Raw genomic sequence first — 16,484 nt, 5'->3', positions numbered from 1 at the left:
TTAAATTTGTAGGTCTTGATTCACATTATCTAAAACATGAAATGTTTTAATGTTTCATGTTTAAAACATGAAAGTCTCAGTGGCTTAAGTCTAAAAAGTGTATGATGCTGTTTCCTTGTATTCCAGAGGACAAATGAACTAGGATTAGAACCAGGAATCATCTACCCAGCAAAACTGAGTATAATCCTTCAGGAGGAAAAAATAATGCATGCACACACACACACACACACACACACACACACACACACATATTTAATGAAACAGAGAAATTTTAAGTATTCCGAATGAAAAGACCAGAACTGAATAATTTTACTTTCAAATACAAAATTGAAGAGAGATATGAAAAGGTAAACATGAAAGAGAAATTATAAGGTATTTAATAAGGTTAAATTGTTTACATTCCAACATGGTAAAATGATATTTGTATATCTAAGAATTTTATTATTATTTAGCAAAAGTCTACATAGGCCAAGGGGATGAATTGATTATGATGGGATGATTTTTTAATAAAATTAAGGCATGAGAAAGAGGAATGCTCTAAAAGGAAGAGGAAGGAAGAGATAAGATGTCATAAATTATCTGATTAAAAAAGCTCAAAAAGGAAAAAAATAGAGGAGGGTAATAGCAGGTAATACTCAAATCTTACTTTCATTGGAATTGACTCAATGAGTAAAAAACAAAGATATTCAGATGAGTTAAGAGATTTTATCTTTTTCTATTGGAAAATAAGAAGAGAGGGACAAAAAGGACACTGTAGGAGGGGAGGAGAAAAGAGACAGAAGAGGAAAGTAGGATAGAATGGAGGGAAATTTAAAAGTTAGGAATCAAAACAATCAATGTGTGAATGGGATGAACTGATTCGTAAAATGGAAGCAGATATAGATTAAAACCCCAAATCTGACAATATTGTCTTGTCTTGTCTGTCCTGAAGCAGAGAGACACCCACAGAGTAAAGAGAATGGAATGGTGGACCGGTGGTTGGGTGGAGGGGTTAGACAGAATCAAAAGCAGGGGTAACAGTCATGATTTCAAACAAAGAAGTAAAGGTAGACCTACTCAAAAGAGATAAACAGGGAAGTTGGTTGACTGTTGTCCTTCATTCTCTAAGTAGACCAAAATAACATCACTTACATTAGGATCAAGCTCCAGTGTCTCAACATGGCTGATTACATCAATATGAACTTTTCAAAAGACTCTATCGCAGGTTGGACACATATAGTCAGAATGAATATTTTGAGTAGAAAATGGCTCTAAATTTGCACATTTCATGGTTAAGGTTTTTTTTTTCCCCTGAGCCTCTGAAATTCTACTTTTCTCATAGAACATAGCACTTTCTTTGATGTGGGCACACCATGTCCTTCACTGTCCTGTCACTGTCTTCTGTGTCTCACAAATTATTCCAAAGTCTTCAGAGAAATTTTCAAGGTATACTTATATTGCCTCTTCTGACCTCCATGTACACACTTGCCTTGTGTCAGTTCTCCTTCTGAAGATAACCTGGCAGGATCCCAGGCACTGAGATCCTTTCTTAAGCTTAACTGCCATGTATATAGAGAGCACAACTCCAGTGGATGGGTCACATTATTTAAATGCCAAATGCCTTTGTCTAAAAAACAGGAAAATTTCATTTTGCTAAAAGGCACCTTAAACAATGAAGTAGTATCAGTATTAAATATATGCACCAAAGGGTTTAGCATCCAAATTCATAAAGGAAAAGTTAAATAAATTATAGGAGAAAATAGATACTAAAACTATACTAGTGGGGAACCTCAACTTTCCCCTCTCTGAACAAGAAAAATTCAATCATAAAAAATTTAGAAAGAAATTAAGTAGATAAATAGAATTTTATAAAAGTTAGATATGAGAGACCTTTAGAGAAAATTGAATGGAAAGAGAAAAGAATATACCATTTCCTTAGCTGTACAGGGTATCTTCAGAAAAATTAACATTTTAGAGGGACTAAAAACTTCACAACCAAATGCAGAAAAGCAAAAATATTAAATCTGTCCTTTTCAAATCATAATATAATAATTACATCAATAAAGGGTCATGTAAATATAAATTAAAAATTAATTGTAAACTTAATGAATTGACTAATATGAAGATATGTTTTGCATAACTGCACATATATAACTGAAATCAAATTACTCGCCTTCTCAATGAAGTGGGGAGACAAAATAATGAAACTGAAAAAAAAATTAATTTTAAAATTAATTTGAAAATTGTTTTACATGTAGTTGGGGGAAAATATTAAATTATAAACAAAAAAGAAACTAAATGAATTTATCTTAAAGAATGAGTGTGTCACAAAACCAGTCAGAAACAGTCAATAATTTAATTAAAGAGAATGACAATAATTTAGTATGTTGAGACAACATATTAAAATTTATAAGATGTAGCCAAAGTAGTACTTATAGGAAAATTTATATCTCTAAATTTTTATATCATTATAATAGAGAAAGAACAGATCAGTGTTTTTGACATGCAACTAAACTAACTAGAAAAGAAAAATTTTAAATCCTCAATTAAACATTAATTTGTAAAATCTAAAATAAAAGGAGAGATTAATAAAACTGAAAGTTAGAAAACTATTGTACCTAGGAACTGGTTTTATGTTTTTAAAAAAAAAAAAAAAAACAAACACAAAATAAAATAGATAAACCATTGGTTAATTTGATTTTTTTTAAAAGAGGAAAATCAAATTATCAACATCAGAAATGTAAAGGGTAAATTCACCATCAAGTAAGAGGAAACTAAAACAATTATTAGAAACTATTTTGCCCAATTACATGCCAATAAATTTTACAATTTAAATGAAATGGATAGATATTTACAGAAATATATCCTGCCAGATTTACAGAGAACAAAAAAATAACCCTCTCAGGAAAAAAAAAAAATTGAACAAGCCATAAATGAGCTCCCAAGGAAAAAAATCCCCAGGACCAGATGGATTCACAAGTGAATTCTATAAAACATTTAAAGAACAATTGATTCCAAATACTATATAAACTATTAGGAAAAATAGGCAAAGAAAGAGTTTTGCTAAATTTCATTTGAGACACAAATCTGGTGCTAATAATTAAAACATGAAGACTAAAAAAACTACAGAAAAAGATTTTTTAAAATGACAAACCAATTTTCCTAATAAACATTGATGCAAAAATGTTCATAAAATACTAGCCAGGAGATTACAGCAACATATCACAAAAATAATACACTCTGGTGGGATTTATGCCAGGACTCCAAGACTAGTCAATATTAGAAAACTATCAACATAATTAACCACATTAATATTATTTCAGCAGTTGCACAAAAATCCTTCGATAAAATACAACATTCATTCCTTTTTAAAAAAAAATAGGCATAAATGGATCTTTCCTTAAAAGTAATATTTATCTGTAATAAAATCAGGGATAAAGCAAGGATGGCCATTATTATCACTATTATTCAATATTGTATTAGAAATACTAATTATAGCTAACTGCCTCCAGAGAAAGAACTAATGTTATAAAGACAGAAAAAAGCATTCTATTTTTTACTTTTTTTTGCATTTTCTTCCACAAAATGACTAATGTGGAAAATATGTTTTATATGATTGCACATGTATAATCTAAATCAGATTACATACCAGCTTAGGGAGGGGGAGAAGAAAGGGAGATAACTTAGAATAATAAAAATATAATACTATCTAAATTAATTTACTTATTCAGCACCATACCAATGAAACTACCAAAAATATTTTTTCAGAGCTAGGAGAAGTAACAGTATTTATCTGGCAAAATTAATATTCAAGCCCTATCAGATCTCAAGCTGCATTACAAACCAATAATCATCAAAACAATCTGGTATTGACTAAGAAATAGAGTGGTGGACCCAGTGGAACTAATTACAGTAGTAAAGGACCATAATAATTAGTGTCTGATAAATGCAAAGAGCCAAACTTTTGTGGTGAGAACACACTATTTCAGAAAAATTGTTGGGAAAACTGGAAAACAGAAACTCGGAATAGACCAATACCTTACACCAGATTCCAAGATAATATTCAAATGGGTATATGATTTAGACATAAAGGATGATATAAAAAATTAAGGGAGCATGCATTATCTTACTTGCCAGATCTGTGGTCAGAGAAAGAATCTATGACCAAATGTGAAGTTTCCTATTACGGAAACATTATGGAAAGTAAATGGACAATTTTGATTACATTAAATTGAAAAGGTTTTGCACAGATAAAACCAGTACAGCCAAAATAAGAAGGAATGCAAAAAACTGGGGAGGAAGAGGAAATTTTACAGCAAGTTTTTCTGATAGAAGCTTGATTTCTCAACTATATAGAGAGCTAGATCAAATTTATAAGAAGTTATTCCCAATGGATAAATAATGGTCAAAGAATATAAACAGGAAGTTTTCAGATGAAGTAATCAAAGCTATCTATATATTCATATGAAAAAATTCTCTAAATAAATCACTATTGATTTAAAGAAATGTAAATTAAAACAAATCTGAGATACCAACCCACACCGTAAGATAAATATTGAAACAGATGTGGGAAAATTGAGACACTAATACACTATTGGTAGAGATGTGAATTGGTTCAGTGATTCTGAAAAACAAATTGGAACTATGATCAGGGGACTATAAAACCACGTATATCTTTTGGTTTGGCAATAAAAAAATCTATATGTACAACAACATTTTTAGCAGCTCTTTTTGGGGTGTCAGTGAATTGGAGACTGAAAAGTTGCCCGTCTATTGGAAAATGAGTGAAGAAATTGTAATCTATGATTGGGATAGAATACTATTGTGTTATAAGAAATGACAAGCTATGCATTTTGTTTTCTTTCTCAGTTTTTATTTTTCCTTCTTGATCCAATCTTTCTTGTGCAGCAAGTTAACTGTATAAAATAGCCATACATATATTGGATTTAACATATATTTTAACATATTTAACATGTATTAGATTACCTGCCATCTAGGTGAGGGGATGGGGTGAAGAAAGGGGAAAATTTGGAGCACAAGGTTTTGCAAGAGTCAATATTGAAAAATTACCCATACATATGTTTTGTAAATAAAAAGCTTTAAATAAATGAATATTATGAATGAATGAATGAAATGACAAGCTATATGGTTCCAGAAAAACTGGGGAAGACTTATATGAACTGATACAAAGTGAAGTGAGCAGAACTAGGAGAGCACTGAACACAGTAAAGCAAAATTGTATGAGATCAATTATGAATGACTTAGCTATTCTCACCAATACAGTGATCCAAATCAGTGTCAAAAAAAATCTATGCTGCAAAATGTGGTCTGCCTCTGGAGAAAAAATTGTTGTCTGAATGCAAGTTGAAGAATCCTTTTTTTACTTTATTTTTCTTGGTTTGGAGTTTTTTCTTACTCTTTTGTGGTAATTTTTATTTTCTGATCTGTGTTTTCTTTCACAACATAGCTAATATGGAAATGTTTTGCATTACTACACATGTATAATCTATATCAAATTGTTTTCCTTCTCAAGGAGGAAAAAAAGAAGGGAGGAAGAGAACTTGAAACTCAAAATTTAAAAAACAGCAATAATAGCACATGTTTAAAATTATTTTTATACACAATTGGAAAAATGAAATATTAAAAAAAATTTAAATGCTTATTCCTTCCATCCCTCATCTGATTATAAGCTGTTTCCCTATCCATAGAACAACAATTTTACCAACAATGATTCCTTACTCCAATAACTAGGATTTTTATGTTTGTCAAATACTACACTACTGTGTTCATTTGTGTTTATATGTTATATACCTATTTTGTTCCATTAGTTTATTTCTCTTGTTTCTTAACCAGTACAAAATTGTTTCAGTGTGTTGTAGTAAAGTTTGGAATTTGGTTCTGCTAGCCCCACTTCCTTCTTACTTGTTTTTATTATTTTCCTTTAGATTTGTATCCTCTAGATTAATTTCTTTATTTTTATAGCTTTGTAAAAGTTATACTTTGTAGGTTAGTTGGTATGATACTGAATAAATAATTAGGTAACATTGTCATTGTTATTGTGTTGGTTCAGTATATTTGTGAGCAATTGATATTTTCCAGTCATTTAAGTCTGCCTTTATTTGTGTTAAAAAAAAAAAAAAAAGGTTTTTATAGTTGTATTCATATAGTTCTTGTAAGTTAATCTTGGTAGACAAATGCCCCAATTTTTTTTATAGTTGCTTAAATAGCGTTTTCTTTTCTAACTCTCCCTGCTTGGTTTTAATGGTAATATACAGATTTTATCTGGATTTCTATTATTTCTCTTTTCTAAAATTCTGTTTATTTCAAATAAAATTTAATTGACTTTCTAAGGTTTTCCAAGCATATCATCATATCATCTGCTAAAATTGGTCATTTTTATTCTTCTTTGTCTATGCTTATATCCTCAGTTTCTTTTTTCTGGTCTTATAACTATTGCTGTTATTTTTAGCACTATATTAAATAATAGTAATGGCAGTCCATGTCCTTAATTTACTCTTGATCTTACTGGAAAGACCATTTAAGTTCATTCTCATAATTTATGATACTATTTGTAGGTTTTGCATATATATAACATATCATATTAAAGAAAGATCCATATGTCCCTCTGATTTTTATTGTTTCACATAGAAATGGGTGTTTTGTTTAAAAAAAAAAAAACATTTTCCCACATCTATTGATATAATTACAAAAATTTCTTTAAGAATTTTTAAAAATTTCTATTATTCCTATGACTGATTATGTTTATAATTCTCTTATTAATAAAGCAACAGTGGATTCCTGGTAAATCCAACCTGATTATAATGTATAATTTTGTGATATGTTGATAATAGTCTCTTTGCTAATATTTTATCTAAAATTGTTATATCAGTGTTCAGAAGAGATTGATTTATAGTTTTCTTTCTCTTTTGTGGTTCTTCCAACTTAAATTATCAAGAGTATATTTGTACCATAAAGGAATTTGATAAGATCTCTTTTTAGGGTGTTTTTGCAAAAGTTTGTTTAATATTGATGGAAATTGTTCTTTGAATGTTTGATAGAATTCACGTGTGAATTTATTTATTCCCAGGGTTTTTCCTTTGAAATTTCATTCATGGTTTGTTCAATTTCTTTTTCTAAAATTATTATAATATTGATCTGTTTCTATGTTAATCTGGGTATTTTATATTTTGGTTATATTCATAAATTTCATGTAAGTTGCCAGTTATACTGGAATCTGTTGGGCAAATAGTTTCTCAAATATCCTTTATTTCTTCCTTGGTTATGAAGTCTCTTCATTTTTAATACTTTTATTTTATTTTTAATCAAATTAGTTAGTTGTTTTATTATCCTTCTTTCCTCACCCCCCAAAAAAATCACTGCTTCTAGTCTTAATTATTAATTTATTTTGTTTCTATTACTTAACTTCCACAGAGTTACAGATATAGTAAATCGCAAAGCCAAGATTCAGATTTTTCTTAGGCCTCTAAAGTCAGCATTCTTTTTTTTTTTGTATCATTCTTCTTTCTCATCTGATTTTTGTTAGATTTTGATATTTTTTGCTTAGAAATCACTGTTCTGATCATAAACAGATGCCTAATTCTGGAATGATCCCTACAATAATAGATAGTCATTACCTCTCAAAATATAGATTTTGTTTGAAGTTTGCAATTGGTGGTATTGTTGTTTTGTTTTGGCTTTTTTTTTTTTTTTTGCAGAAAATTTCATATAGGTATTGAATTTTTCTACAATTTATTTAAAACAGTATTAGCTAACATTTATATAGTTTGAAAACTCTTTTATAAACATTATTCCATTTGATTCGCACATCAACTGTAGAAGATAGATGCTATTATTATTACCCCTGTTTTACAGAGGAGGAAATTGAAGCAAATAAAGCATGTGTCTTATGTCAGTAAGCCTCTGAGGTACAATTTGAACTCAGATCTTCCTAACTCAAAGTTCAATGCCTAGCTGTTAGCAGTATGATAATGGCTACCTATCCATAAGGTGTATTATCTCAATATCATTGTCTCTGATTGTTTCATTGATTTGTTCTTTGATTCCTTTATGTCAGATAATTTTCATACCTTTTCTGTTTGGTTGTTCTCTATTATTTTCCTTTATTAATAAAAGAAACAATTTGGCTGTCCAGATAATTTCCCAGGGATCTTTAGTTTTAAAAAGATACATAACTAAAGATAAAAGCATGGGAAAATTATGTTTTTGCAGCCAAGACTATTATACTATAAAAAGAATGTCAGGAGTGCTATAGTATAGAGGCTGATGGGAAAAGCTAAGGGCAATGAAATGATGCCGTTCTGTTGGCAATGGTATTGGGGAGGAAGAGGACTCAGGGACATTACTATTGCTTAAAGTGGAAAGGATGACAGAGAGACAGAATTGTTCAGTTCCTACCTTGTTTTTCTTTTTTATTTCTGGGGGACTGACTTTTAGAGGGGGGGAAAAAACAATAGAGATATTTGCTAGGGGTGTGATATCCAAAATAAGGCAAGAAGTAAAGTCCTAGGAAGAAGGCACCTAGCTTTCCTTTAGTCACTTGATCCAGATGGACTAAATGATCAAGTACTTAAGATTTATAAATTTGTATAGCTTCTGTCACTGATATTTGAAAGACCAAGAAGAAAAGAATCATAGAATCATAGACTTGGACTAGAAGAAACCTTAACATGTAAATAGACAAGAAAGGTGAGATTCAACTAGATTACCTGTTTTAAGTAGGTGTCAGATTGGGGTTAAGGTTAAGTGACTTGACCATAGCTAAGTCACATAGGTAAGAAGTGTTAAGTGTCTGAGGCTGAATTTTAATTCGGGTCCTCCTCACTACAGGACCAGTGCTCTATCCACTGCACTATCTAACTGCCCTCACATTTTGCTTTTCTACAAGAACTGTGAAGGACAGGAGAAGGATAAATGCCTCTACTTCTAAAAGAAAAAAAAAGTGGGGCGAAGGCAAAAGAATGTTCATACTATACATTTGAGAGTGACTTTGATTTTTGCTTAATAAATTCTCGTTGATTTTTGCAGAAATTCTAGAATCTTATTAGAGAGATGTCTCTGTCGACCTGTTTGTGACTTTGTATGGACACAAGGGATGGAAAGGGAGGAGTAATGTATAATGAAGTTAAAAGATATATTGTGGCCAATTTATAAGAAGTTTTAAATGCTTTTTAAAAATTTGATGGCTAGAGGCAACAAGGAATTAGAGAAATGATTTGAGTAGAGTGACAGGGTTAGAGTTGCACTTAAGGAAAATCACTTTGATAACAGAGTAAAGATGGACTGAAGTGGGCCAAGACTTTAGGTAGGAAACCTCATTAGGAGATCAGTAATAATCTAGACAAGAAGAGATGAGGGCCTGAATTTATGTAGTAATAACTATATGAAGAAAGAAAGGTTTGTCAGATGTGATGGGGTTAGAAAAAGCAACATTTGGCAACTGATTGGATATATAGGGTGAGGAATTGAGGATCATGCTGAGATTATAAACCTGGAAGATGAGAAAAATGATAGTGCCTTATTGAAGGCTTTGAAATTTGGTTCAAGCTCGAAATTTCCTTTTTCTTCATCCTCTTATTGAAATTATCAAACAGAAAAATGTTAAACTCATCAAAAATTAATGTGTTTCTAGTTGGGTCTTTAAAATTTTTAAGTTACTTTTTTCTTTAAGAATTTAGAGACTATGAGACAGAACCAAGATGGGGAGGGAAAGGAAGTAACTCAGCTGGATTCTCTCAACATTCCTCTCTAAACAACTTTAAAATAGTGCCTCAAATCAAATTGTGGAGTGGCAGAGTTAACAGTAAGTTGGGGTACAACTGTACAAATATTAGCTACCTCTACTTCCCATATCAAACATAGGTGAAACTTCTTACTTTGTAATAATCCAACATTAATAACATACATACCAGAAACATCTAAAATTTTTCTTTTATTGCAAAAATATTTATTTTGGGTTTCTGTTTTTCAGGTATACCAGATAAGATAATCTGTTTTAAGATTCAGCTTTTCTCCTCCAATTCCTACTTCCTTCTTTGATTAGCCTTCATGTTTGTGGCACCCAAATTCAGAAAACATAATTTCTTTTCTCTCAGCCATCTTAAGCTAATCTAGTTCAGTCCATTCCTTTTTCAGGGAATTCTTTTCTCATATTTCTTCTCCCTTATTCTTTTACAGACATTTTTCTAGGTGCAACTTAAAATCCACAGAATACGTAACATTTCTTTGTAAGATGTTAATATTGTACCACCTTTATTGCCAACTTGCTTACCATTCTAGATTATCTTGTTTATTTATTTGATCAATTTGCACATTAAAAATTTTTCCCAGTTTTGGATTTCTCTTCAAGAAGGAATATAATTTTTTCTTCTTCATTGAGGAACAGTTTTTCCCCATGATAAAGTAAATTTGTTTTTGCAGATTAGATATACATGGAATACAGCTCAATTTTCCTTTTTTTTTTTTAATGAAATCTTCCACCCTTTTTCATTTCTTATCATTATTGAATAGTTTCTGTTATTTGAATTGGTATTTGATGCTTTATACATGACTTTTTTTCTTGATCATAAAGCTTTGAAACTTGGTGGCTGCATTTTTACTTGAGCATTTAAGGTCAGCATTCTGTTAATTCTGTTAATTTTCAATTTTCACTGTGGTAAAATCTCTCCAGTAAATTTTAAGTGATTTCATGAAATTCAGATTATTTGCATTTTGACATTTTTCTGCATTATAATTCTCAGACACTCTGAAAACTTACTTCTAATTCTATTTCTTTGATTTGCAGGGATTAGAAATCTTTTCTAGTTTTTCTATTTTTTTTTTAATCATGGGATCTTTTTTTGTTTGTTTGTTTCATTTTCCTTTATGCATTTTTTTGTTCTTCCTGAGCCAGTCTACTCCTTAGAGAATCCATTATTTCCCTGAGATTTGTCCCTGTCTTTTCAACTTTGTCAGTTCTTCGTTTTCCTGAATTTCTATTTCAGTGACTTTACTTCTAATATGAGAGGTTCTATACTTTTTATATACCTTCTTTGTTCTTAGACCTTTCTGTAGGTAGTTTGACACATTTTTTTCCTCTAGAATTAAAATTGTTTGAATTATTATTCACTTTTCACCTCATAATATTTACTAATTATTTTGGAGATTTTTTTTAATGCTTATTATTTTAATTTTTTGTTATAGTCTCAGGAATTTTCCCCCTGTTTTATTTGGTGTATTCATCATTATTTTTAAGTGTGGTACATGAGAGCTAAGATTAGAAACAGTCAATTTCTCTTTTATTTTGCCTAAAGTCATCTCAGAAATCTTTATTAAAGCAATATTCTTAAATGTACAGGCAGGCTGGAAATTCATTTTAGAATAACAAATAATAATAACACAAAGTAGTGAAATCTTTAAAGAGCACAGTTTTCAAAAGTCTTAAGGTGAACCCTTTTTTTGGGGGGGGGTAGAAACAACAAAAATATTCGTTGTTTTTGAGTGTAGTACTTGCCATAAACATGTCCACTTTTAAAAATGGAAACCAAAATTCAAATTAACAACAAAATAAACAAAAATGAGACCTTTGAGGTAAATTTGTTCCAATTGATAGTGAAAGCAACTAGAGATTATTTATCATGGTGTGCAAAGATCAAATTTCAATTGATACATGTTAAATCATGTTTCAAGTGTCATTTGTTATTGTCACCATCAATCAAATACATTTATAATACAGAAAAACTGTGCCATTGCCCTGCTTATTAAATTTCAGATGTGAAATATGTAAATCTAAAGTTGACCTTTATGTGAAAATTAAATGTACCATAGTATCATAGTATCAACATTCTATCACACACATTTCTGCCTTCAAAAAAAATGCAGCTTTTAAAAATTTGAAATAACCTGAAACCAGTTTATAAATATTCATTAATATTCAACCATTAAATTCAAATTTTTATCTAATTTTTAAAATAACATTGTGGATATAAGTGGCAATTTCCTTTTTAAATTACAAAATAGATTTACTTGCTTCTACTAAAATATTTGAAAGAGTGTTTGAACTAAAAAAAAAGTTGATAATTTGATGATAATATAGATGAAACAATTTGTTTCATAGCTATTTTCTCTTGATATTTGTGTGTGTCTGTTAAGAGGATAATAATAGTACCTATCGTAAGGATTAAATGAGATAACATTTGAAATGAGATTTGCAAACTTTAAAGTGCTATGTAAATAGTATCTATTATTTATAACATCTTCATGAGATGGAATTTTCTTTATAATTAATGTAAAGAAAAATATTGAGAGTTCGACAGTAATTCTTAATAGCAATACTGAAAAACATGCCTGTCTTTTTTTTTTTTAATTTAATGTGTTATAAATTTAAGTTATCCAGAATTTTATCAGTTAAATATTTACATGATAGGTTATTTTTCTTACATATTTAAGATTTGCATTTTAGTTAGAAGAGTAATAAATTCTTAATTTTGCATGAATAAAATAAATTACTTGCACAAATTGTTTTATGAAAAGTATGGAGTCACTTATAATTTTTTATAAAGAATAAAGGAGAACATTCTAGCTGTGTGGCCCTGGACAAGTCACTTAACCCCAATTGCCTCAGCCAAAAAAAAAAAAAAAAAGAGAGAGAGAGAGAGAAAGAATAAAAGGAGAGATTTAAATCCCCCAGATTTAAAAATAATTGAATTTGTAGTATCTTGGCAGGCTAAACAAAGTATCATTTTCTCAGAAATATAATTTTAAGCAAAAACATGTATATTTTACAAGTATCAAATAATGAATTTTGCACAACTTCATGAATTTTATGTTTCAGATAACTGTAATGGTAATAATGTATTTCAGAAACTTTGCAGTGATGCTCAAGTAAAAGTCTTTGGAAAATGCTGCCAGTTGAAACCTGGAGGAGACAGTTCTTCTTCCTTGGATAGTTCTATCAATTCTTCAGATACAAAAGAGCAGTGTCCTAAATATCAGGTGAGAACACTCTGCCCTAATCCTCATTTTACTCTATTGTCATATTATTGGATTACCAGGATATTTAGTTCTTTAAAACATCTTTTAATTATTGAAGTTTTAATTATTTGATTATTGAGCTATTAGATAAGGGAATTTTCTCTACTAATGCAGATTAGGATCTCCTCTGCAATTTAAAATCTTAAAGAGTTTTCTAGAGTTTTGAGAGAGTAAAGGACTTAAATAGGTTACACAGCCTATATGTTTCAAAGGCAGGATTCAAACCTAGGCCTTACTGGCTATGTACAAGGCCAGTATTCCATACTCTGTTCCACACTGCCTCTGTATTGAAGTGTGATGATCTATAAAATAGTAACATGTTTCAGTTGTATTAGTAAAATAAAGTTTCTTAATTTCCTAACAAATACAAAAAAGACATTGCATTTCTATACATGAAAAATATATTGAAATTCATTTTAACATGTGCTGCCCTTTTATAATATACTTCTAGATCTACTCATTATGACTGCTTATAAATTTATCTGTGAGCCTGTTAACATTTTACATAGTAATAGAGCATTAACTTAAAGCAAAGCAAAACTCATCTAATATGAATGTATTTCTGATCTTTCTGCTTTAGTGGAAAAGCAAGCATTTAATTTAGTTACACTAAATTATAATCTTGGAGTTTTTCTGGATTTTATAATTTTATACTTATATTGGATTGGTCTTATTTTTCCTGAGTCATAGTATCATAATGGATATTACATATTTGCCAAAATGGACAAATTAAATCTACTTCTTACACTTTTACCAATTAAAATGCTAGATATTATATTTTGAGCATCATCAAAAATATACACCCAAAGAATTTTTCTTTTAGACCACTCTCATTAGTTACGTGGAAGTTTAATAAATGCTTCATAATGCTCTGAAATGCTTATTGGTCAGGCATTCCATTGGAGTTTTTCCCTTGTTATCTTGTTATACTGAAACTTTTATCTGCTCTATAATTTTTAACTCACTGACTTGGAACTCTTAGCTAGTTAGGCAGAATTTTAAAAGTTAGTCTTAATACCTTAAATACTCTAAAGTTTTACAATTATGATTTTACATTTGAACAAATTTTGAGATAGACTAAATTGTTTCAAATCCTCTTTTTGATTGCCTGGAATTGGTCTTGAATCTCTCTTCCCTAATGATAGAATAAGCACATAGTAATGGGTAGGAAAACCCAAATATAACACATCTTACCTAGATAACATCACTGTTGGCTTTTTTCCTATACAAGTGAATCCCTCTTTTTAAAACTAAATGCTCAGTCAGATGCCTCACTGGCCAACTATAACAGTTTCAGCCTTTAGCAGCTGTTAGGTTGACCAGCCATTTCTATAAGCCTGTCCTTCGTTAGCTACTGTTCTAGTTGCCTACCATCACAACTACTGGGCTGATTGGCTACCATTGCAGCCTGGTGATCTGAGGATGCCAAACACCTCACTATTGGAGCTACAAAATCTGATTACCAGCAAACTAATTACTCACCATTATAGATCCAAAATCTAACTTTTTCAGGAGCTCTAGCCTGAAATCTGTATAACTCTTGGCTCCTGCAGCTATTGAAATGGCCAACCATCTAACAGCTTTGGCCCCTGGAAATTGTTGAATAACCCAGGCTAGCTATTATTATCTATAACTTCAATTTGTAATGCACATTCTAGAAGCCAAAGCTAATTAAGACTTAGTAGCTATATTTCTCATTCAGAGTATGAAAGCTTCAGGATTACAATTATGACTCAGCACTCTTGATTTTCAGAGGCATATAGCAATGCAATTCTGTCTCTTAACTTACACCAAAGATGTTTTTAGTAGGCATGGCCCTTCTAAATGCAAATAAGTAAATCAAAGAAAAATTGTGCCAGAATTAAATATATTTGTGTGTGTGTGTGTGTGTGTGTGTGTGTGTGTGCGTGTGTGTATAATATCACAAAATAACCAAATAAAATTTCATTTATTTATTTTTAACACACATTTCTTTATGAATCATGTTGGGAAAGAAAAATGAGAACAAAAAGCAAAAAAACACAAGAAAGGGGGAAAAATAGGAAAAAAAAGTGGATATAGCGTGGGTTTATTTACATTTACTCTCCATAGTTCTTTTTTTGGATGCAGATGGCACTTCTCTTCAAAGGTTTGCCCTGGATCACTGAACCATTGAGAAGAATGAAATCTGTTATAGCTAACCATTGCACATTCTTACTGTTACTGTGTACAGTGTATTTCTGGTTCTACTTATTTCACTCAGCAACAGTTCATGTAAATTTTTCCAGGTCATAAATAAAATTTGAAGAAATAAATACTAAGTAAAACAATTACTAGACAGGTTAGAAACCATACCAAAGGCCAGAAGCCACAACACAAAGAATTAAGGAATAAGAGGCTAAGATGTAGAAGCTATGAATATATTGATAAGTTTTTTCTCCCAGAAGTTGTCAGAAAAATGACCAAAGGATATGAACAATTTACCAAAAAGAAAGAAGGAAAGAAAAGAAGAAAGAAAAAAGGAAAGAAAGAAATAAATTCATATTTTAAGTCTTTTAACAATACTCAGCTTCATAATCATGTGAGCTACTTCTTCATATTCATCAAACTTGAAAAAATAAAGTGAAAAAAGTGTTAGTGAGGTTGCAGTAAAGTAGGTATATTCATTCATTTCTAATAGAATCACAAATTGTTGGAATTTCTATTAATTAGAATATATTATTTTTAATCCCATAATCATACCCTTTGATTCAATAATGTCACTGTTGATAAAAAATACCTTGTGAGTGTTAGAAAGAAGAAAGCTATCTTTTAAAGAGATTTATGGTAGTGTTATTTATAAATTCATACATGCTAGGAACAACTTTTAAAAATGAAGAACAGTAGACAGATTAATAAAATAGTGTAATATATTAGTGGCGGGATCATCTTCAGTTTTTGTACAAGTAATATAAAAAAATCTTGAAAGACTTTAATAAAACAAAAGGGAGGAGGTAAGCAGAGCCTTAAAAAGAATATACATTGATCACAATTGTAAAATAATGTATTAAAGCTCTTCCAAATTTTAAAGTATTATATAAGTGAAAGTAAATGTTCATTTTTATTATTTCTAATATTATTATCAGAAACCAGTAAGTCCATAGTAACAAATGGATAAAGAAGAAATATTGTGAGGACTCAGTTGAACCGAATAAGTAATTATTATCAATTTGTATATTGAAGTCCTTTTACCAAGCTAAAAGAGTTGCAAAGTAAATTCATTTGGCTTTATTGATATTTAATGGTAAATGTATAACATCAGAAGGAGGGAAGTGATTTATTTCATCTCAAATTGGATTAGAGGATGCTATTTGAAGCTTGGAAACACAGAAAAATTGTATAGGTACAGATACAGGGATAGGGTGGACTGGGAACAAGTTATATAGATTTGGTGATAGGCATTAGAAATTGTTGCTTTCAAGATATGGGAGTGCCTTTCTCATGTACTTCTTATAATT

At 30.2% G+C, this 16,484-nt stretch overlaps 1 protein-coding gene across 2 annotated transcripts in view; it reads left to right on the top strand.

Annotated features, from left to right (window-relative positions):
- Positions 1-16,484, top strand: part of FNIP1 (folliculin interacting protein 1) — a 115,442-nt gene that overhangs the window by 53,334 nt on the left and 45,624 nt on the right. For both annotated transcript variants that reach the window (XM_051978212.1, XM_051978213.1), the window contains exon 3: positions 12,838-12,969. In XM_051978212.1, coding sequence (XP_051834172.1) covers positions 12,838-12,969 — 132 coding nt within the window. The remainder of the gene's footprint in view (positions 1-12,837; positions 12,970-16,484) is intronic.

Source organism: Antechinus flavipes, chromosome 2 (assembly GCF_016432865.1).
Source record: "Antechinus flavipes isolate AdamAnt ecotype Samford, QLD, Australia chromosome 2, AdamAnt_v2, whole genome shotgun sequence".
Taxonomy (NCBI): domain Eukaryota; kingdom Metazoa; phylum Chordata; class Mammalia; order Dasyuromorphia; family Dasyuridae; genus Antechinus; species Antechinus flavipes.
Note: the sequence above shows the minus strand (reverse complement) of the source record. Positions and strands in the feature narration are given on the sequence as shown.